This window comes from Phalaenopsis equestris, unplaced genomic scaffold, assembly GCF_001263595.1.
Source record: "Phalaenopsis equestris unplaced genomic scaffold, ASM126359v1 Scaffold000567, whole genome shotgun sequence".
Taxonomy (NCBI): Eukaryota; Viridiplantae; Streptophyta; class Magnoliopsida; order Asparagales; family Orchidaceae; genus Phalaenopsis; species Phalaenopsis equestris.
In genome coordinates, this window is record NW_018165007.1 from 195,285 (window position 1) to 217,337 (window position 22,053).

The window sequence follows — 22,053 nt, forward strand, 5'->3', positions numbered from 1 at the left end:
AAACCAAACGGTACAAAACGCCGCCCACACTTATAAGCTGCTCCAAACAGACCCTTAGACTCGAATCTAGAGGCTACTTCTGAGGAAGAGGATTGTGAGGCCATGTTGTGTCCGTGATTAAATTGTGAAACCTGAATCGAGAATACTTGCTGCTTGAACGAAATCAAGAGTTTCCTTAGTTTGAATTGAACGATCGAACAAGAACTATAGGGAGGTGCACAATTCTCTATTTTCATGTGTTCGACAGTCGGTGAGAAGTGGACGAGCCTTCTTCAAGCTGTCAGATAGTTCACTCACATTTACAGAATAATTTGTGACTTTAGCAAGCGTGAGAAAAAGAAATGAACTGCGGAAATTAAAAAGGTTTGCGTTCGTTTGCAATCTTCGCTTGAACTATTCAATTTCAGCTATATGGTTGAATCAGACAGACGTTAGGGCAGTCGATTGAGAGAGCAAGGGAAGAGTTGTGAATTTTGCGGTGAGCTGCACATGAGTCGATCTATTCGAATGGATGTGACAGGCGATGAAAGAGTTATTCTTTTCTTGTTGCGAGTCGAGCCGAGTGGAGGAGAGCGGAGGATGTTCGATAGTGTAGCTACGTGCGGAGGATGTTTGACACTGTAGCTACGTGTGGAGGAGGTGTTCTGTTCCAACATAACAAATGACTGTGACTTTCTTAGGCAGCGAGGATTAGTGGCGGGGCTCGGATATCATCCGGAAATATGGGAAAATTTTTTATTGATGGCTCATCTTAGGATTTAACTTTATTACTTATATATAATAATCTTAGGAAACAAAATCGGATTCCTTCCATATAGGGAGTAACAAAAGAGATATTAATAAAAGGAAACACCATTAGTGGAATATATTTAGGGTGAAGGAAATAAATTACTTCTTTATGCAGATTTGTACTTTTCTATATTATTATAATGCAATTGCTTATCCTACATTTAAATATTATTGCCGATCGTATTAAAGTTGTAATAATATTTATTAATCATTAATCATGGGTAATTATATGCAAATCACTATTAATTTACCTTCTATTCTGATTTATTTGGCTTGGCTTCAGCTTGATATGATATAACCTTGGCTCAGACCCATTTATAAATTGGAAATTTACATACGTAGCACACAATTGTTATATATTTATATATCTCACACCTAAGCTTTCATATGTACTTAGATATCATTTTGGTGGTTGAAATCTATGCATGAAAATGTGTATCTCACTTTTAAAAAGTGATGATAGTACTGTTTTTAATGCTTTTTTAATTTTCTAAGTGCTGCATGTGTAAATATAAAAGCTTTCTTGCGAGATATGTAAATAAATAAGATTTGTGTGCTATGTATGTAAATGCTCCTTATAAATTTTACCTGATAAACTCCACATGTGGAGCAACTTTAGATACCCGCTCAACTGCAACAAGTAAAACATTATAGGAAGGTTGGAGGAGGCGAGGAAAGAAGATTGTTTTATCTGATGTGCATAGTAGAGCTTGCGAGCTATATCAACTTGTCGTGTTATAATTTTCTTTAGAATTGATGGGCAGAAAAATGAGATCTTGAACCTTATTGCTAAATTCTCCTGTTGAAAATTCTTGCCAAGTGTATTATTTGTTGCCTCAGCTTCAGTGGTTTTTAATGGTTTACATGTTTTATTTTAACGTTTGTTGTAATCCTCCCTTTTATCATTTTGCAAAATTTTTACCGTAGTTATTGCCGTGCCTGTAACATAAGCTCTTCATCCTTCGGTGTCTCCTGTTTTTTTACTTAACTAGTTTCTTTTTCTGCTTGATATTGCTTTCCTACTTGACTCATGGAACTAGCCAGGCTAAATCACTTTTATATCGTGTTTTATTTTCCTAATCCAACTGTTTTTTTAGTTAACGTGGGAAGCGTTTCCCTTTCAAATGATGCAATTAAAGGGGAGGCTATGCAGCTGATTCATGATAAGTTGGAAATAAAGATATTATCAGTCCTTAAGGATCTGCTTTTATCTGCACCTTTTGAAAAGTTTGTAAGTTTTATGGTTTTTTATAGTCTTGAATCTTTTTTTCTTTTAGTTTAAATATTAGTATTGTAATTGCAACCGTGCTGCTTATAGTTTTGCATGCTATTCTCATGCTCTCGCCATTGCTGTAGTGCTAACGAAAGGCTTTTCCATTTCTTCTTTCCATTTTAGACATTTCTGTTGACAGTTGAAATTGAATAAAACAAGAAGGGAAGGAAAAAAGAAGTTAAAATACCTACAACTACTCCCGATTTTTACCTAATCTTGATTCTCTACCGTTTAACTGTGCTTGCCCATGTTCTATCTAGCATTAGTCCCCTGTTAGTTACCTCTCATTCTCCCACTTCTCTGCTCGAACGAATCATAGATAGAAACTTCAGCCCTCACCTAAACTACTACCCCTTCTTGCTCCAGTTCGAGACCCGCACGAAGCCCCTTTCCACTTCTTCCTCTCAATTGCTGCAGACTGCATAAGCCTACTCTATCCCGTATTGTTCTTGCCTTCTTGCGCTCATTCTTGTGCTCTAGCTGTAGACCAAAGCCCCACTCCCCTCCTTCCTATTCGAGTCGCAGGAAACCCACGCCAAAAGCCATCTTCCTCACTGTTCAAAATTGCCTGCCTCACTTCTCATTTCGTGGCTGCAGTCTTTACATTACAATTGCATTTAGGGCTAGTGACAAAGCAATGATGGGATTGCGGCGTGTGATGGCCTACGAAACTCTTAATGTCCCTAGACAACCTCCCTTCCCTTTCTCGTCAGCCTTCTCGCGACACTGTTACGACCATTGCAAGCAGTGACTGTAATGACTGGGTCGAAACATACAAGACCTAATTGAAACTCCCGAATTCCTCCTTGCTTTATCCGACTTCCCTGCTCCGTCCTTCACACAACCCATAGGGGAAGCCTTATTGCTCACAGACGAAACCTCCATGCGAAGCAAACTGAAAACTCTCTTGTCCTCGTCTCCTCCACACACAAGAAAAGTTTTCTGGTACCTCTTAACCGAGCCACTACTATCCTAAACTGCAAAATCCTTTCATCGAAACCTTGTTTGACAATCGAGGTAGTCACACGCTACCTTCTCCATTCAACTTCCTGTCATTGTGCTACAAGATTCGTCTGCTCTAGCCGCACGATTTTGATCTTCCAGTTGTCTACATCTCTCCCTGCATTGAAAACCCCACTTCGCTCTAAACCCAAATTGACACTTCCTTGCCATCCTATTTGAACCCAACTCGAGCCAACATGCCAGCCTTCTTGTCCTTCCTATCCAAGCCAAGAAACAATCCTTTGCTGTCCATTTGAATATGTAATATACATTATACATATAATTTATATTGCTTTTAAAAAATTAGAAAATCTATGCTGTATATTCATTTCATCTTTTTGTCGTTGGTGCTTTATTATCATCATTGCCGTCAACTTCGTCTATTTCGCACACAAAGGGATAACAAAATGTGGGGGAATTTTTCCTAAAATATCCATATGTGGAAGCTCCAGATACTCGAGGGAAGTAGGTACCTTTTATGGAAATTGTGTACTCATTTGAAAATTTTTTTTAAAAATTAAGGAATTTAAATATCCATTCTAGGGCGAGTACTTGCTCAAAGAATTAAGCACCGTTCAGAGAAAATGAAATATTTGTTTTGGAAATTTGTTCTTGTGTTTTGAGTTTTGAAGGTACTTTAAAGGCCTACAACGCCTTTTAAGATCTTAGGATTAAGAAGACTATTTTGCTTCCTGGTGTCAGTGTCTTGCGACGCTGACCAATGATTCTTTTAAATTGTTAGACAGATTGACATTCTCCTCAGTGCTCTTTAAGTAGGGGTAGATGTTGTGAGGTTGCTAAAATTTGCCATAATTTTAGACTTGCAAAATAATTAAAAAATTGGGCTATTTGGACTTTGGAATAACACAAGATTATGAAAATAAAATAACATATAAATTGCAAAATTAAAAAAAAATAATCATTTAAATTATGGTTCAAGTGCTTTTAAAAGCATAAAACTATATGCATGTAAGACATTAATGTTTTGAATAATTGGTAACCCACCAATTCATGTGATTGGGCTTCTTTTTGACTTCAAATTCGATCATATTTGAAAATGATCAAATAAAAAGCTGTACGAGTGCAAATGCATCTTTATCTAATCTTTTTAAATACATAAATTAAGTCTAATTCAACACATAAATGTCATTTAAATATTCAACAAAAGTGATATGCCTAACTGGCCACCAGCTTCCCAACCTACATGCGAACAAACAAAATACCATGTTTTAAAAGCTTAAAATGAATATATGCATTGCATTAAGTTAAATGGAGCATTTTAGAAAAATGTGCAATTATAATCCCTAGATACATTAAATGTTGCAGCATACATGAAAGCAAACAGAAGGTGGTATTTTAAAAGCATAAAGTGAATATATGCATTGCATTACAATTTGTGTGAGCATTTTAGAAAAAAATGTGCAATTGCAATCCCTGGATTCTAGCATCCTTACCTTCCCAAATGGCTTAAAGTGAATGTCGATGACACTCTTCTTCCCTTTGGAGCAGCCGATTTCGGGTGCATCATACGCGATCAGCATGGGCTTGACATTGCTGCCGGCGACAACCACTTTCAACTTTGGGGCAATGCCCAAGTAGAACTCCAAGCCATTAAATCCCTCAAAGACATATTTAGACTATGGATGCTTGAATGTAAATACATCATTCTCGAAGGTGATAACCCTAACATCATGCACTCTTTGAAATCCACAATGAGGAGAGATGTTGGCGCCAACAACTGCTTGCTGCTCCTGATTTTGTTTTTTTTTGAACTTCAAACAAGTTTTATTTTTTCACACTTATTGCGAATGCAATAGGGCGGCTCATTTTTGTGCCAAGCTTGCACTTTCTAGCTCTTTTCTTTTGATGCATGTGTATGCCGATAGGGAGCTTTTATCGATTCTTGTAGATGATAGATGTCATTTTTGTGCGTGATAGATGCACACATGCATAGTTTTGTAATCTTTTATGTTTGATTAATGCAAGATGCAATATTCAAGGATTTCATTAAATGTCATGTTAGACCGTAAAAGTGTATAAAATGTCATATAATTGCATCCTTGATATGTTAATATTATGTGCAAGCATGTGAACGACAAGTATTTATTTGATTAAGATAGAGTTGGATGATTATGAGTTTCACACTTGAAATATGTTCATAAAGTCAAAATTATATGCCCGCATGTACTCCACTGAAATGAAATAAGTATTTAAAATTGAACGGTTTGAGAATGCTGCTTGGGTTAAAATGAAGTTCACTCAAATTGCTATCATTTTGAAAAGCGTATGTTTTCTTTTTAAAGAGTATACATTTTTTTAATTTTATTAAATTATTTATTGTGAGATCAAACTCCAAACAATTAAATTATATATGCTCTCAGTTGGACCAGTTTATTTATATTCCAAGTTTTCACTGAACTTGTTTGATCCTCTTGAGGATTGAAATTGATGAGTCTAGTAAATTTTAAAAATGTCCAAATCACAGATATAAAAAATTGCATGTTCAAATCATTTTTCTGATCCATCTTCTCATAAGATAGAGTTGACAACTAACTTGTTATATTCAAATATCAAATTTCAATTAAATTTACCTTAATGTTTTCGTAAAAAATTAACAACTCAAAACACTCAAGCTAAAATTAATCACTTAAAAGACTTGAAACAAATCTTATTCACCCTCCACTATTGTTTGTCAGGGGTGACAAACTTTTGATTGACTTCAGCTCTTAAAGAGTGGGTGTCACATTGAGTGTATTATTATATTCACACAAATTAATTTTAAGCTAGTAAGGTTGTGGCTCAAGTCTTATGTCGTGGAATTTGGCCTATTTACTCCATAAAAAGTAGCAGTGACCACCACAACAGTTTGACCGGGTGATTGTCGTATAATGTCACTATTATATAACGGTTACGATCGCAACCCATTTGTTATCCAATTGTTTTTTATCTTATGAGTTGTGAACCATAAAACCGCATTTGATTGACATAATACTTTATGGTAGTTAAGGTCTATTTAAATATGTCCCCTTAAATTTATTTTCACCTCGATCTATAAGGGTCTCTTGAACGACCTAACCTATTGTTTCTAACAATGGTCTCTTAGTTTGGTTGGCTCGACTATCTTCTTTGACAAAATTGATCTGGGATCACAATGATCTGGTATAACGAAACCATTAGATCTTGATCGGGTTCGTCATCTTTCTCGTAACTATCTGTTTTAAGTTCAAAGCTATAAATTTTATAATCTAAAACTCTAACTCTACTGCTAATATGCGTTGACTATTAAATACTAAATGATTAGCTTTAATCGAAAGTGCTCTCTCATTATTGGGAGGGGTGATTGTTGGAATTCAACATAATAATTTTGTTGATATCAAACGCGGTATAAATACAAGATACTAGAGTTATAAAATAAGAAATGCATGACAACTAAATCTCTAGGATTAAAGTAATTTCTAATAATTACCTTGAGAAAAAATGAAAGTCATTAACAAGGAAATACATAAATAAGAAAATAATTAACACAGGAAACACATAAACAAAGAATTACATAAACTAAGAAATATCTGGAAAGGAAAGAAATAAACACTTATAACTTCTAAAGCTTCCGTTCAAGTTGAAGTATAGATGTCAGTCATGTTTATAACTTCTAAAGCTTCCGTTCAAGTTGAAGTATTGACTGATCAATTTGGATTTGAAGTCGTCAAAGAACGGGTGAAGAATGATTCTTTGTAAGAATATTAGCCATTTGTGCGATAGATGGAACAAACAAAACACAGATCTCCCCAAAATCATATTTCTCCTTGAGAAATGCTAATGACAGCTTTATTGTCACAAAATAACTGTAGAGTGGTCATAACTGACATACGTAACTCAGTGAGTATAATGCACAATCATAGTGCTTTACACACTCCCCAAAGCCATAGAGCAAAACTCTGCTTCAACACTATCACGGGAAATCACATACTGTTTTTTGTTTTTCTAAGTGAGAAGTTTCCCCCATACGAAGAAGCAATAACCTGTGGCAGATTGTCTATCACAGACAAACTTGACCCAATCAACATTCGTATAAACCACAACAGAGCGCGAATTGTGACGAGTAAATAACAAATTTGAGCCGAGTGTTTTGTTTAATTAATAGAGGATCCAATGAACCACGATGACATGTTGTTCATAGGGGTCATGCATAAATTGACTGATGATACCCAAGGCATGACAAATGTGCTGCCGAGTATTGACGAGGTAGATAAGCTTAACTACTGGGCATTGGTAATAGGTTTTGTTCATTGGAACGACATTTGGAGCATCCAATAATTTCTCATTTGGGTCTGTTGGGACAACAACCCGTTTGTAATGGGGAGGTTGGTCTTGGTTAATAGGTTCAGCACACATTTATGTCGGAAAAAAAAAATGCTCTGAGAGGACTATGTTGCTTCCATGCCTATGATATATCAAAGAGAATTCAAGTTTTTCATTTCAAAAGATGCAGCTAGGATGCCTTTGAGTGACTCCAAGCCCGAGAGATCATTACCTGTGAGACATAGGTGATGAGGATGGTGATACGACCATTGGATGAATGTCAAAGAAGTTGTGTATGATTATATTGGGCTTGAGAGAACCCATGACCCATTACCGTCTGCGTGAAATTATCAAACAAGGCTCGTAAGGATTTCCTTAGTCCATAGAGAAACTTCCACAATCGACACACTTGTCGACAGAAGGAAGTTTAGTCAAATCCCGAAGGGAGAGACACATAAACCTCCTCAGCTAAAGCATTCTTAACGTCTAGCTAAAGTAAGGGCCAATTCAGATTCACACTTAGTGATAATAGGACCCAAATGGTATTGAGTCTGACAACCAGAACAAATGTCTCTTTATAATAAACTTCATAAGTTTGAGAATATCCTTTGGCGACTAACCTTGCTTTGTTGCGTTCAAAGGAACCCTCAGAGTTAAACTTGGTGATAAAGATCTAATGACATCCCAACACTTTCTTCCTCTGTGGAAGATCGACCACATCCCAAGTATAGTTGCACCGAAGAGCATTCATTTCGTCCATGACAGCAGCCTTCCAGGATGAGGCAGCCAAAGCAACTTTTATAGTGGATGGGAGACAACGATTCGTTGCAGGCAAATGCTTTATAGGTTGGATAAAACTTGTGGAACGAGATATATTTAACCATATGATGCAGAGTTTATGACGTCATCTGTTTGCATACCTTAATAGGTAGATCCACATCTTCATTCGGATCATGAGCGACCCTCGTGGGCGGCAAAGGCATCTTTCTAGGGATGTCGGCCGTAGCAGATTCCAAGACCAACAACAGAACAGTGGGCTCGATGATGGGGCATTGGGACTAGTTTACAAAGGGTTTTGGACGATCGATATAGACCCGAATAAAGGGTGGCGGTGATGTTGGTCTGGTTAGGGGAGAATCCATCGATGCCGAGAGTGCACCTGACACTGTGATTGTAGGAGGAATGTCTAATGGAGTCGGAAGAGGAGCAATTTCCATAAAATCAGGTCCCCCTCACTTGAGGTAGTGTTAGGGAGGAAGGGGATATTTCTCAGAAAAGGAAACACCACCACTAGCATAGATATTTTTAGTGGTAGGATACAGACACCGGTAGCCTTTTTGAGTGGCATAATAACCAATGAAAACAGATTTAATTGAGCGGGGATCAAGTCTACGAATTGGGCCTGTGTTTAGGACAAAGATCGTGCACCCAAATATTTTGGGATCTAACATTGAGAAGGACCAACTGGTAGGAAATCATGACATTAGGATGGATAATGGGGTCCTAAATTTATGGATTTTTGTGGGAACTCTATTGACGAGGTAGTTGGCGGTGAGGATGTCATAATTCCAAAACCGTTTAGAGATATTTGTTTGTAACATAATTAAACGAGCAACTTAAAAAATATGTCTATTTTTCCACTGGGCTACCCCATTGTTTTGAGGGGTATCCATATAGGAACTATGATGAATGATGCCTTTATTCACCAAGAATTCTCCTAATATAGAGTTAAAGTATTTATGACCATTGTACGTCTGAAGGAGTTGAATATTTGTTTTGAATTTGGCTAAAATGAAGGAGCGGAAAATTTTTTAAAATTGGTCGCAACTTTAGATTTATCTTTTAAAATATCGACCCAAGGCGTTCGAGTGTGTTCGTCAATTAAAGTAAGGAACTACCTTTTATTCGTGTAGGTTGCAGTTCGAGAGGGTCCCCATAAATTACTAGGAAGTGAAAAAGGAGAGGAAGGAGTGTAAGGATGAGGTGGATATGACACATGTCGATGCTCAGCGAACTAAGAAATTTCCCATTTAAAAGAAGATGAATTTTAACCGGTAACCATCAAGGGTACAAATGTTTTAAATAGTGAAAACTGAGATGATCCAAACGACCATGTAAAAACATAATAAGGCATGCAATAAGAAAAAGACTACAACTACTGCATTAAATGTCGGTGCCATCTATGTCATTTTCTTGAAAAAAATAGTCCCCAACTACCCACTTAACAATTCCAATCATCATCGCCGAACGACGATCCGGAAAAACACAAACATCAAATGAAAAATGAGCAACACAATTAATATCATATATAAACTTATTGATCGACAAATGATTGTATTTAAGTAAAAGAATGTTCAACACATATTTCAAGTCAACTTGGCTGTAAGTGCAACTGACCCTTTACCCACAATAAAATTACAAGAGGCATCGACAAATTTAATCGTATCTCGCTCGGAGCAAAGAGAATACGCCGAGAAGAAATGAGAACCCTCGGTTTATTGGTCATTGTCACCTGAATCATTAATCCATAGCTAGAAGAAGCAAAACCAACGAGTGTCATAGAGATGTTAACTTGTCGGACGTGAGAGTTTGATGGGCTGAAGGAGAGCTGACTAGACTCAAGAATTTAATCAAGTGTTACATCTAATGCTTGATGGAGTCTGTTGATTCGGGAATGGTTTGAGTAGGAGCCGACTAAACTATTGTGGATTTAGAGCTCGTAGCGAGACCTTTAGTTGCTGAAGATTTGACCAAAGACTTGTCGGTTTTCCGTGGGCCTTCCACTCTTGTCATGTGTGTGATAGGGTTTGTGACAAAAATCACATGTCGTGTGAGTGGCTCACGACAGCATGACAGAGTGTGGAGTACTGTTGGAGAACAAGGTTGAAGTTTAGGTTGAAGGAGTGGAGTTGCCGAGCTTGACAAGTCTCCAGCTTTGTTCGCGGTGAATCTCAGTGAATGCTGCCCGGGTTGAAGGGGATCACACCCAAGTATACGACGCATACTTTATCGAGATCCTTGTTCAGGCCCTCTAGGAATTGGAATGCACAATCTTTTTTTAAAATTTTTTGGAAGATGAAAAGATCTACTAGTCTCAATTTAAGTCATAGTAGAAATCACATTCCATCCATAATGCAACCAAGTCGTTGTAGTACCGGGTCACCATCTTCTTTCCCTGCTTCACCTCTCAAATCTTCTTAGAAAACTCAGAGTTGTCCAAAATTACTTATATTTAAGTAAGGGTCTCGAATGATAGTCTCAAGGGCACTTGTGGACCAAAGAAACAAGTACGAACGACTAATTGAGGGCACTTGTGGACCAAAGAAACAAGTACGAACGACTAATTGATGTATACATAGAATTAATCAGTCATGGCATGACATTGGAGCTCTCTATTTCCCATGCTACATATAATTAGTTGGTCTTCAGAGATTCACGAAATATACATGTAAGATGGCTGAATTTACCATGACCTTTGCGAACAACAACACAACTTGAGTCCATTGTAGGAAATTAGAGCCGTTGAGCTTATGGGTGGTAATTAGGAAATTCATATGATTTTTAGATCCTTCATTCTGTGGAGGGATTGAAGTAGGTGCCGATCTTCTGGTGGATTCAAGAATTATGTCAGGCGTAAGCTCGATAGTGGAGAATCCAACCATGGCTTTGATGGAGCCAAATGAGAGGCCTGGATGGCAAGACATGGAGGAAGAGGATTTCTTGCAAGGATATCAACAAAATAGGAAGGGATACAAAGAAGAAATTTCAGCAAAAAAAAAAAAAAAAAAGGTTTGGTTAAGTAGAATGTTGGTCAGGTTGCAAAAAAAAGGTTCCAACCTATAAAAAAGGAGATCCCACGGTTCTTTGTACATGGCTCAAGAAGACCTGCAGGGAAGATTCTCGTTAGTAGGAATGGGTGCGGGCTGCTCGCCTTGGGATGTTGGCTGAGTTTCTAGTTGCAATAAGGGTGTTTGACGGCTGGAAAAGGGGAGGACCAACAACTATAGGTGAGCAGGTGGCAATTCTGATGACTGGAAGAATTCTGATTGCTAGGGAAGGATCTGTTGGCTCTGATACCATGTTGAAATTCAGTAGGATAATTTTATTGATATAAAAAAGGGTATAATTAGATGTTACAAGAGTTGTAAAATTGGAAAGACAAAACACCTAAATCTCTATGATTAAATTAATTCCTATCAACTACTTAGAGATAAAAGGAAATACATAAACTTGAAAATACATAAACTAGGAAATACATAAAAAGGAAATGCATAAACTAGGAAATATTCAGAAAGGAAAGAAACAAACACTGATAACTTCTAACAATTATTAAATATAGGGGCTTACACCGATGGGAAACCTCGAAGCCTAAATAAAAAAATTTCTCGCAAAATGAGGGTGAATCCTAAGCTTACAATCCAATCTGCCTTTTGAGAATTTGACTCGGAATACCGAACAATAAAGTCTCAACAACAACGACAGTCCGGGGCATCGAAATTTTGAAAACCCACAGTTTCATACTTGTCATGTTGGAATTTAAAGTGCATTGGTTTATTGCCTGTGTAAGAGAATTTTTTGTCTTATAGCATTTTTTAATATGTTTTGTTGGCATTATGGCCTTTAATCATTCTTGACATTTTTTAAAGGCAACGGCTGGAGAAAGAAAAGGAAATTAAGGCCATCTAAGGTTTCAGTATGCCTTTTTAATTTTTGATTTTCCAAAATTTTTAGGCCTTCATTCTTTTCGCTTCAAATTCTACCATCCAGCTTGTAAAAATATGCTAATGTCAGTTTTTGTATCCTATCAATTCTTGTGCGCATTCTCACTTATTTCATCTTGGCTTTTAAGCTTACCTTTGAAGTGTTACTAATGAATAATCCATTTCCATCTGCATAAGCCGGACGAGACAGGCAACTAGATTTTATTTTTCAAAATAAACTGTAATGATAGTTTGATTTTTAGTAAAAAAAATCATGTTTGATATTTACATCTTATGCGGATTGTTTAAGTCCTGCCTCAGTTCAGTCCTTTTTCATGAGTCATAGCATTTTCGGTTTAATTACTGTTATTTAATGCCATGTTTAAGTCATCATTCCTATTTGTTTTAGGTTTAATTGTAGTGGTTAAGTTTCATCTGGCATATATGACTATTGTAACTTCTTGCCCAATAAATACTTTATCTAAATACGGCCTTTTATGATAAGTTGCTTTTGAAGATAGAAAAAAGAGATGACTTTCTGCTGATGCAGGTCTTGTTTTTGTTTTTTAACTTGAGCCCTCCTTGAGGTTTTTTTTTTTTCATATTTTATCTAATCTCTTCTTTCCGTATCTCTCTTGGTTTTCATTATTACTGGATTCTTACCTTCCAACTGTCAAGTTATGAATGTTTCAACACAATTTTCAGTTGTGCTCACTGGTTCTTCATCTTTATGGCTTCAAATAGAATTTTATCTATTTCGGTTTCTCTTATGTTTGTTCTAAAACCTATGCAAAAATGCTGCTGTTTTATCACCTTCAGCTGTGGTATCCAGTAGTGGTCTTGTTATTAGCACTTCATGGGGATTTCTATAAAAAGTAGCGACATTATGAAATTAGGCGTGCTATCAGGGAACAAAAAAGCTCCATTTGCACTTTTCTTTGAGTGCTTTTTAATTCATTTCACATAGAACCATCTTGGGCATCTCATTTATAAACTTTGCAAATTTCATGGTCATGCAATGCATCTGCTTTGTCGATTCTTTATTTCAAGGCAAATTCCTTTGCTAAATGCATCGAATAGATTGAATGCATTCTTTGCAGCTTTACAATATGCTCATTTCCTGCACCTGTTTTGTAAATTTAAACATTTAAGCAATTTTATTCTTCTCTCAAAGTTTTTTAATCAAATGTCTAAATCTCTAGATATTTATTTTGTATGAATGAACCTCTGAATACATTTATTGGTTAAGTTACCTTTTTGTGTTGATAAGTTTTAAATTATGAGTAGCATGCTAAGCTAGACATGGCCTTTTCTGTCCGGCCTTTTCACCCTTTTCTTGTTTTTTTGTAATAGTTATTCTTACATTAATGCCCAGCTTCAGGATGTTGAATTGGTTGGACTTTGGGCGGACGAAACTATTGTTGAAGATACCCTGATTTTGGATATTTTGTTCCTCGTTTATTATGATAATTTCTGTGTTTGCAATGCTGCACAATGGATGAGTTTATGCTCATTATTCAAGGTCAGCTTATGATGGATTTCCTGTTGTATTTTGTGTTATCCTACATACCATTTTCTTTAGTTTTAAACTGGGGTTACATATCGCCCAATTTTTATGAATTTGCATACAAACACCTAAACTGTACTTTTTACATTTATATCACCTAAATAATTCATATCACATAAAAAAATATCACAATTTTATGTTTTAACCTTTTATAATGTGAATTACACCTTGCATGGGTTAAGTGGCATGTTTGTAAAAATGGATGTTTAGGTGTTGGATATGTAAATACATAGGAATCGAGTGGTATGTATGCAAATCTTCCTTTTAAATTTTTAAACAACGAAAATGTGCTAAATTGCAGGATATACTTGGAGGTGCCTATAGCATTGAAAATTTGGCGATTTCAGTTGAAGCAAGTGCTTCATTTAATCATGCTAAAGCTCAACTACTTATCATTCTTATTGAAACTTTAGATCTGGAAAATCTTCTTCGCATGGTTCATGATGAAGTGCCTTTTCGGTCAGCATACACTGTATTTTTTACTGTTCACTGATCTTGTAGTGTAGTTTTTTGATAATAGCCTGTAAATTTTGTGTTTTATATGTTAATTCTTCTTGTTTTATTTTTTTATTATTATTTTTTTTGTTATCAGTGAAGGTGGTTCTATCTTTTCCCTGCAAGATGTTCAGGAAATAGATTTTCTCGTTTCCACCTTTTCTAGGTTGGGAACGTTTGAATCAGGACCTTTGTATCTTGCTTGGGCAGTTTTCATCTGTTTGCTTTCGTCACTTCCAGATATAAAAAATCAAAATATTCTCACAGTAAGTAGTTTCATTTGTAATTATTTTTTTTTTTATAAGGCTAAACAGTTTTGGGCATGTCATATTTAAAATTATTTTTACTTGTGTAGGAAATTGATCATGTTGATTATGCCCGCCAAGCATTTGAGGTTGGAACATTCAACTATTTGCTTGACGTTCTTCGTAGTGATTGTTTGAGGTATTCGGATGTAAGTTGCTTTATTATAAACTTCTTGAAATTAATTTTCTAATGGCATCTGTTATTGCTTCAGTTTTTAAATTTAAAGTACATTTACATACATACCACCCATTTCTTATATATTTAAATATTTAACACCTAAATTTTAATTTTAACATTTATACCACCCATATCTTTCATATCTCTTAAAAAATACCTCTATTTTAAAATTTAAAATGTGAAATACACATTTTCAGCATGAGATAGGTGGCATATATGTAAAACTTAAAGCTTAGTTGTTAGATATGTAAATACATAGGAATGGAGTGGTATGCATGTATATCTTCCTTAATTTGAGCGCCCTTTGCACAATATCTACAATATACTTTGAATTCTGTGTTCCTTTTGATACAGTTATCACATTTCGGTTATTTTTTATTGAATGTGGTTGGTATTGACGGGAAGTTAAGGTCTTGGTATAGCGGCTTTTTGTACACGAAGAACTAGTTTGGTTAATATTAAATTTTGCAGTTCAAATTTTTTTTCCTTCTGATCTTGTTCTCACCTTGCTCTGCAAATTCTATAAGGTTTTATGGATGCCTATATGTTCTGTTTTTTTGCATATCCTGCAATTTTTTGTAGGGCGAGTGTTCACAATATATTTTTTTTACATTTTGCTACTTTGGTGGAATGATTAGAACGGTAGATAGTGATTTATTGAAATTCTTCATTAGTGGACCAGCTTCTGCAGAATTGATGGGAATGCTTGATATAAGCACAACAATTTGTTTATAAAAACTGAGTTCTTATATTGTCTTAATATTAATCGTTTAATTTTGAGAACGCTCTTTAGTTGATAACCTCACAGTTCAGTTGAACAGTAGAGTAACTTGACTTATGGATTCTGATGATTTAGTGTTTTGTGTATTTCTTAGTTAATTCCCTTTTCCCTTTTTAATTTTGTTTAAGAATAGACTTATATGCTCTATATGCTACTGCAAAGATACTATGGCAAATGCATTTGCGCTTCTGTTTTTTAAATTTTATATCGTCTGTTTTGTTAATATTCTAGTTGTTACTGTTTTTTGTAATTTTCTTACATTTTTTATCATTATCTATTGAATATTGAATTGAAGAACGCCGCATTTCAATCAGTAAAGGGATGCCTAATGGATAATTTTCTTTAAACTTTTTGCAGGGACCAATTTCCGGTTTTTTGAACATTTTGCGAACATTCATCTCTGCATTTATCGCTTCTTATGAACTTAATCATCAGGTAGCTGTTCTTTCATCCAAAGAACGACAAAATCTTCTTCTTGCCTTCTTTTAATAATGTGAGTATTTAAAAGCACTTTGTACTCTGGTTTCTGAAGGTCACGTTTGACCCTTTAGAGAGTTTTGTATTTTCGGGCGAAATCTCAGTTGAGAAATTAGATTTTTAAATATGACATTATTTAGAGATTTTTTTTTCATTTTGTTGGGACAACGACTGATTTTAAGTTTCCCATAGGTGGAAGCACTTGTTAGCTACTGTTATTGGTGATGAGAAAATTTTTTTAATTGTTAGTAATTATAGAACTATTCTATGGTATTGGCTCTTCGTTAGTTGAGATTTATCTTCATTGTTTTACTCCCTGAACAAACTAGTGCACAAGGTTGATGAATTATTTCTCATAGCTTTAAACGATAGATTTTACTTGAATATTTTTAAGTTTAAGAATTTTTATTTGGTTAAACAAAGGTGGAGGGGAGTGGATATGAATGGCTCGGTTATGAGAAAGGTTGAGAGCGTGAGAGGAAGAGTACATGATGGACTTGGTATGTGAGTAAGAGGGGCGTGAGCATTTGTTTTTTGTTTAGGATTTATGTTAGATTTCCATTTTTTATAAGTGGGATGTGATGGAGATGGGCTGCATATGGGATGGAGGTAGTTGTGGGGTTTTGTGGCAGGATTTTGCAGATTTTCATGGAAAATTTGATTCTCTTATAAAATAAATTAAAACTTTTTAAAATTATTCTGTATTAGCTCCTAAATTTTTTCTTTTCTAATGCATCTTAGATTAAATATTGCCGCATTGAACATGCGTAGATTTTGCTTTTCATCCATTGCTGTGACTAAGGAAACTTAGGTATTTTAATTGCTATATTTTACATCCGGATGCATTGCTCTAGTTGGTATTGTAAATTAGTTATATTTGAGCAATTTAGATTGAAATTGAGGGATGTCGTATTTCATTCAATCAATCGTTGATATCTATTTGGTACTTTCGATTCTTAGGACTCATCAGCGTAATCCATTTTGCAAACAAATGACCTTTAAATCACTTCGATTGCGGTTGTGATGTTTTAAAATAAATTTGTGTGAATTCACATCCATTGTTTGATTTGTCTGTCTTGTGATGATTTGATGATGCTCTTTGTTTTTATATTTTGGTTATTTCAAATGTGTCAGTTTTTATGTTGCGATGTAAGTGACATTCTTGCACTTTTTCAAATGAATTTTTTTTTTCATCGTGTGATGTGTCAGATTTTTTAGACATCTTATTTAGGTGATTTCAAGTTCCGGACTGGTTGACTCAGTCTGTTTTGTTTTTCCAGTGCTGCTTGTGCACTTATAATTGTTGGCGATACGTTTTGATATTGTTTCATGAGATGTTCCTCTTATCGTTCCTCATCGTCATTATACTTGATTGGGTTGGGTTGCAGATTCGTAAGTCAACACCTACCAGCCAAATAGGTTCTTGGTTATGCTTGTCAACTCTTGAATAATTTTTAAGTCATTATTTCATGCATGTGAAAGCCGTAACTAGCTTTCTAATTAGTCCACTCTTTTTTCTTCAGCCTGAAGAAAACTTGCTAAGGTTGATTTTGGACGTACTTTGTGAAATCTACAAAGGGGAGGTTTGAAGATTATCGACATTTATACTGGCCTTGCAATTTACATGATGATGACAGTTTTCATTTTGCGCTTTCTGAATATAGTAATTTATTGATCCAGGAATCCCTTTCAATTCAGTTCTGGGACAGAGATAGTTTTGTTGATGGGCCGATTCGATCTTTGCTCTATATGCTGGAAAGTGAATACCCGTATCAGATAACTGAACTTCTCCATTTACTATCTTCGCTTTGCAGCGGATCCTGGTCTGCGGAGTGCGTGTATGTTTACTCTTCGTGGTGCTTCTTGTGCTAATGCTTTATATTTTGACTAATACTTTACAGAAAAATTTACTTACATACTACACAATTCATATGTATTTACATGTGTTGCATTTAAACTTCAAAATTTAAATATATTGATACTGTAGTTATTCCAAACAACAATAGAAAACAAATATTATTACTAAAAAAGACAAATAGTCGATTACAACCAAACAAACGTTAAAATGAGAAATAATAATGATACAACACAAACTCGCGCAGGTTCAATCTGTGGGTGGTGGAGGCCGGCTAGGTTGTCCAGAAGTAGTGTTAGGTGGCTGGAATGGGGTGGACAAGGAGCGACAACGAATAGGGGTGGCTGAAAAGGCTGTGTGTGGCCGGAAACGACAAGGGATATGGTTGCATAGCAGTTCGACAACAATAGAGGGTGGTAAGGGCGGCCGGAAGGGCTGTGGATTTCTGGAAACTACATGGGTGAGGGCTGGAAAACAGATTGGCAGGAACAAATGTGTAAGGACGGGTGGGAAGGTTGTGGAATGCTGGAAATACCAAGAGGGAGGACTGGATAGCAGGTAGGTTGCGACAGAGGGTGGTTGGGAAGATTGCGTGATAGCAGGGGAGGCTAGGTTGGGAAGGTGGCAGTATCTGAAATTGCAGAAAACTATTCTGGAAGGGCTGTTCGGTGGCTGCGACGTTGAGGAAAGATGATGACAACGGAGGGATGGTTTTGGTGGAAGGGGAAGTCAAGGATAATCATCTCATCGAAACGAGATACAATCGGAGTACCACTAGCTTTTGAATACATACAACCCTAGAAGGGGAGACTTGAAGACGCCGACGACTGTCCCGAAGGAAAACTTGTTGAAAATAGAACCTGAACATCAGGAGCACAAATATATACTTTAGGGTAACTTGATAAACGAATTCTTCTTAAGGAACAAACTTTGGAATGAAAACCAGTGGTAGACTGCGCAACTCTCTATACCAATCTTTCAGGAGAGACCTCTTCTTCTTTGGTAGCTCCTTACTCCCATTGTAGGATGTTCTTTCGCCCAAGGCTCCCAAGTAGATTTCCAACACAGTGGTCCATCAATTCTGTCTTATCATCTGTCAATGCTTATACTGCTGAACTGATTTTAATACTCAAATTGCTCCATATAGTCTTTTAGAAGTGGCGTAATCACTTCTTAACTCCATCATGTTGGAGCTCCATTTGTAGGGGCAACTCAAAAAGTAGACTATATATCTGAAGGCCTTGAATTCTCTTATCTGGGGTTGGAAGGTGGCTAGTCTAAATTTCTTGAACTCATGGTTGTGTTGGACAAACATTGTTAATTGTGTTGGAGTTTCTCTCATGGGCTTAGTTTGAGCTTCATGCTTTTGTTTCTCATCAATTGAAATTGATACTTCTCCTTTGTATTCTCACATTTTTCAGTGTCTTTTATACTGTTGCCCATTTCTTCATGTTCCCACTCATTAAATGAGATCATTCCCCTGATTGTGCAATCTGATTCAATATGTCCAAATTCGCGGCACATGAAATACTTCTCGGCTGGGACAGCTTTGGGATGCTATTGGTTCCACTAGTTACCACTCTGAACTAGTTTCTCTTCGGGCAAAGTCGACTTTGATGCTTTGTTGAGTGTGTTTTTGTTGTTTGATCTTGGGATTGATCCATGCCTGTAATAAGAAATGGTGATCTGGTGAGGTTGCCTCTCAGCTTTTAAAGCTAGGGTCTGTAATATCTTGTCTATGGAGAACTAGTAGGTACTAGTGCTGCATATCTTGTTTCATCTTTGACCAGGTAGTAATTTCCCTCTTAACTTTTCGTTGTTGAAGAATCTTCAAGTTTTCCCACCATTGAGATGCACTATTCGTTAACTTGACGGCGGCTAGTATCACCATTTTATCCAGTGGGACCTGACGCTCATAGACATTCTATAGTCTAGAGCTAGTCGATAAACTCGTTTGGATTCTTGTGGCCTTCAAAGTATGATAAATTTGCCTTTACTTTAAAATCCAGCTTCTCCAATATTTTATGCCAAATTTTCGGAGTAGTGGTTCTTTATCTCGGGAATCAAATGAAATCTGTGTGATCTCTAAGGATTGTCTCCTCTTGGAGATGGTGGGCCTCTATTTCAGTTGGAGGATTTCATATTGTATATTTTCCAAAGAAAGTTTTTGAAATCTCTTCGTGGATTTCTCATAAGCGACACTTTATCATTTCCTTCTGATCAAGTTTCTGACAATTGTTTCGCTGGTGGTGTGGCTAGGGTTTAGGTCTGGGAGGTGAAAGAGAGTGCATGGGGTTGGATTTAGGATGATAAACAAAAAATTTTGAGTGCTCATTTGAAAAATTGGCAAAGGAAATGGCTTTTTTGTGGCGCTTGGGTTATGTGGTGGGTGTTCTCAGTAATTCTTGGTTAAGGCTAGGGTTAGGATACCAAGTGATACTGTAGTTAAGCCAAACCACAGTCTAGGGATTTCGGTAACCCAGGATAGCACTCCAGATGAAGAACCAAGTGCTGTTTTGGGGTGGGGTCTACAACTGGGATGTGAAGGAAGCTTGCGGGGGAGGAAGGATGGTGGTAGGAGAGGGAAGGTTTCAATGAAAGGGAATTTGAGTAATAATCAATACCTTCGAACGAGATACAGCCGGTGCACCACTCGCACTTGGATACAACCCTAGAAGGGAAAACTTTGAAACAGAAAACTCACCAAAAACTGAGCCTAAACATCAAAATACAAATATGTAACTCTAGGATAACTAAGAGTGGGCCCTTCTGTTGAATGATGTGCCAAACCTTTTTGGAAGAGCCGATCGACTCTCCCAGAGCCTGGTTCGGATTGATCCAGGTGTTCTTTGATTCCCTTTTTCGCTTCAGATAACGCGGGAGGGATGCCCACAGTATATATGACACCTTATCTAGGCATGAAAATGTGTTTTTCATTTTTTAAAAAATAAAAACAGTGATATATCTGATGTTATATGATAGATTTGGTTGGTATAAGCATTAAAAATATAAAATTTGGGTGTTATATATGTAAATGTGTAGGAATTGTGCGGTATTTATGTAAACACACCTAATTTATATTTTATGTTCCGTGTACATATTTTGGCTCCACTGCAGTCTTAAATGGTTTAATTTTTGGGATTGCAATTACTTTTTTAATGCAAACTTTGTTTTCTTAATGTTCTTTTGGTGGGAAAAGTGTGCTTTGCTACTGAACATGTTATTCCCTTAGAAGATAATTATTTTGTTTCAATATACCTATGATAATTTATGTCCTTGTTAATAGAAACTGCATAGTTGCATGTATTATGGAACAAGTCTTTTGTCTGGCTACACATTAGTTTGCTCTTTGTTTCAGGTTCAATTTTTTAGAAAAAATGAATGGTATGACGGGGTTATATGAGAGCCCTACAGAATCCGAACTCATGGATGTTTATGACGTAGTTGAAGCTGAGCAAAGAATCCCCATTTCTGGTGTTGAAGGTGTTTTTATCCCACCTGGAACCCGTGGTCAGATATTGAAGATTGTAGGTGTAAATATTGCACTTGCTCGTTGGGAGGTAAAATTAGTCATATCGAAGGTTTTGTTTTCATTATTCAGTGAATGTTAAATGGTTAATTATTCCCATGCTATGGTAGATTCTTTTTCTAATTCTGGCAGATCTGGACTGCTGCTGTCAGAATAATGGTCAATTATAATGGGAATGTTTACCCTATTTTCTTTTTGCTTCTACTTCTTGAAGGACTGAACGAGCTTTTTAACAGCCTAACAATTGTCGGTCAACTTTTTCGATTGATTAGATTTATTTGAAAATATGATATATGAAAATAATTTTTGAGATTTAATTTGAATATAAAAGATATATAGTTTGGGTTTTGAAAGTAGTGTGTTTTAGTTTTTTGAAAAATGAGACCAAATGGATCTCATTCGTCCAATAGTTTGCATAATCGTGCCTGATACCGCGAATACTACACTCTCCCGAAAGATAAGTGTAGACCTCGGCGGTAGACCCAATCCAACAAACTAAGAGATTTGTGACATCCGTTTAGTCTGCGAACCTTTTATATATGACCGACAAGTTCCCCTATTTAATACAAAGATTAAATAGGGTTTATTTTATCTGGGTTCCAAGTTCCCTATAGAGGCAAGCCCCTATAGTTAATTACATCCCAAATGACGGGAGTCATTTGAGAAAACTCTCGATAATGATCAATGGTTCTAGTCTTCAAGAATTCAAGGTTCAGGTTTTCAAGGTAGGACGTAGAAGGGGAAATGGGAGTGGCTCAAACATGAACAGTTATTTCAGGAGTCCAAAGGAAAGAAAAGGTAGG

At 36.3% G+C, this 22,053-nt stretch overlaps 1 protein-coding gene across 4 annotated transcripts in view; it reads left to right on the forward strand.

Moving 5' to 3' along the window:
* The first annotated feature begins 1,892 nt into the window (after window positions 1–1,892).
* Window positions 1,893–22,053, forward strand: part of LOC110029360 — a 136,968-nt gene continuing 116,807 nt past the window's right edge. For 2 of the 4 annotated variants that reach the window (XM_020731613.1, XM_020731615.1), the window contains exons 1-9: window positions 1,893–2,020; window positions 13,439–13,585; window positions 13,932–14,089; window positions 14,223–14,391; window positions 14,481–14,579; window positions 15,747–15,824; window positions 17,390–17,449; window positions 17,547–17,704; window positions 21,080–21,281. In XM_020731613.1, the coding sequence (XP_020587272.1) occupies window positions 1,937–2,020; window positions 13,439–13,585; window positions 13,932–14,089; window positions 14,223–14,391; window positions 14,481–14,579; window positions 15,747–15,824; window positions 17,390–17,449; window positions 17,547–17,704; window positions 21,080–21,281 (1,155 nt within the window). In that variant the 5' untranslated portion in view covers window positions 1,893–1,936. Of the gene's footprint in view, window positions 2,021–13,438; window positions 13,586–13,931; window positions 14,090–14,222; window positions 14,392–14,480; window positions 14,580–15,746; window positions 15,825–17,149; window positions 17,259–17,389; window positions 17,450–17,546; window positions 17,705–21,079; window positions 21,282–22,053 lie in introns of those variants that run through there. The other 2 variants (XM_020731614.1, XM_020731616.1) reach the window with 2 other exon arrangements.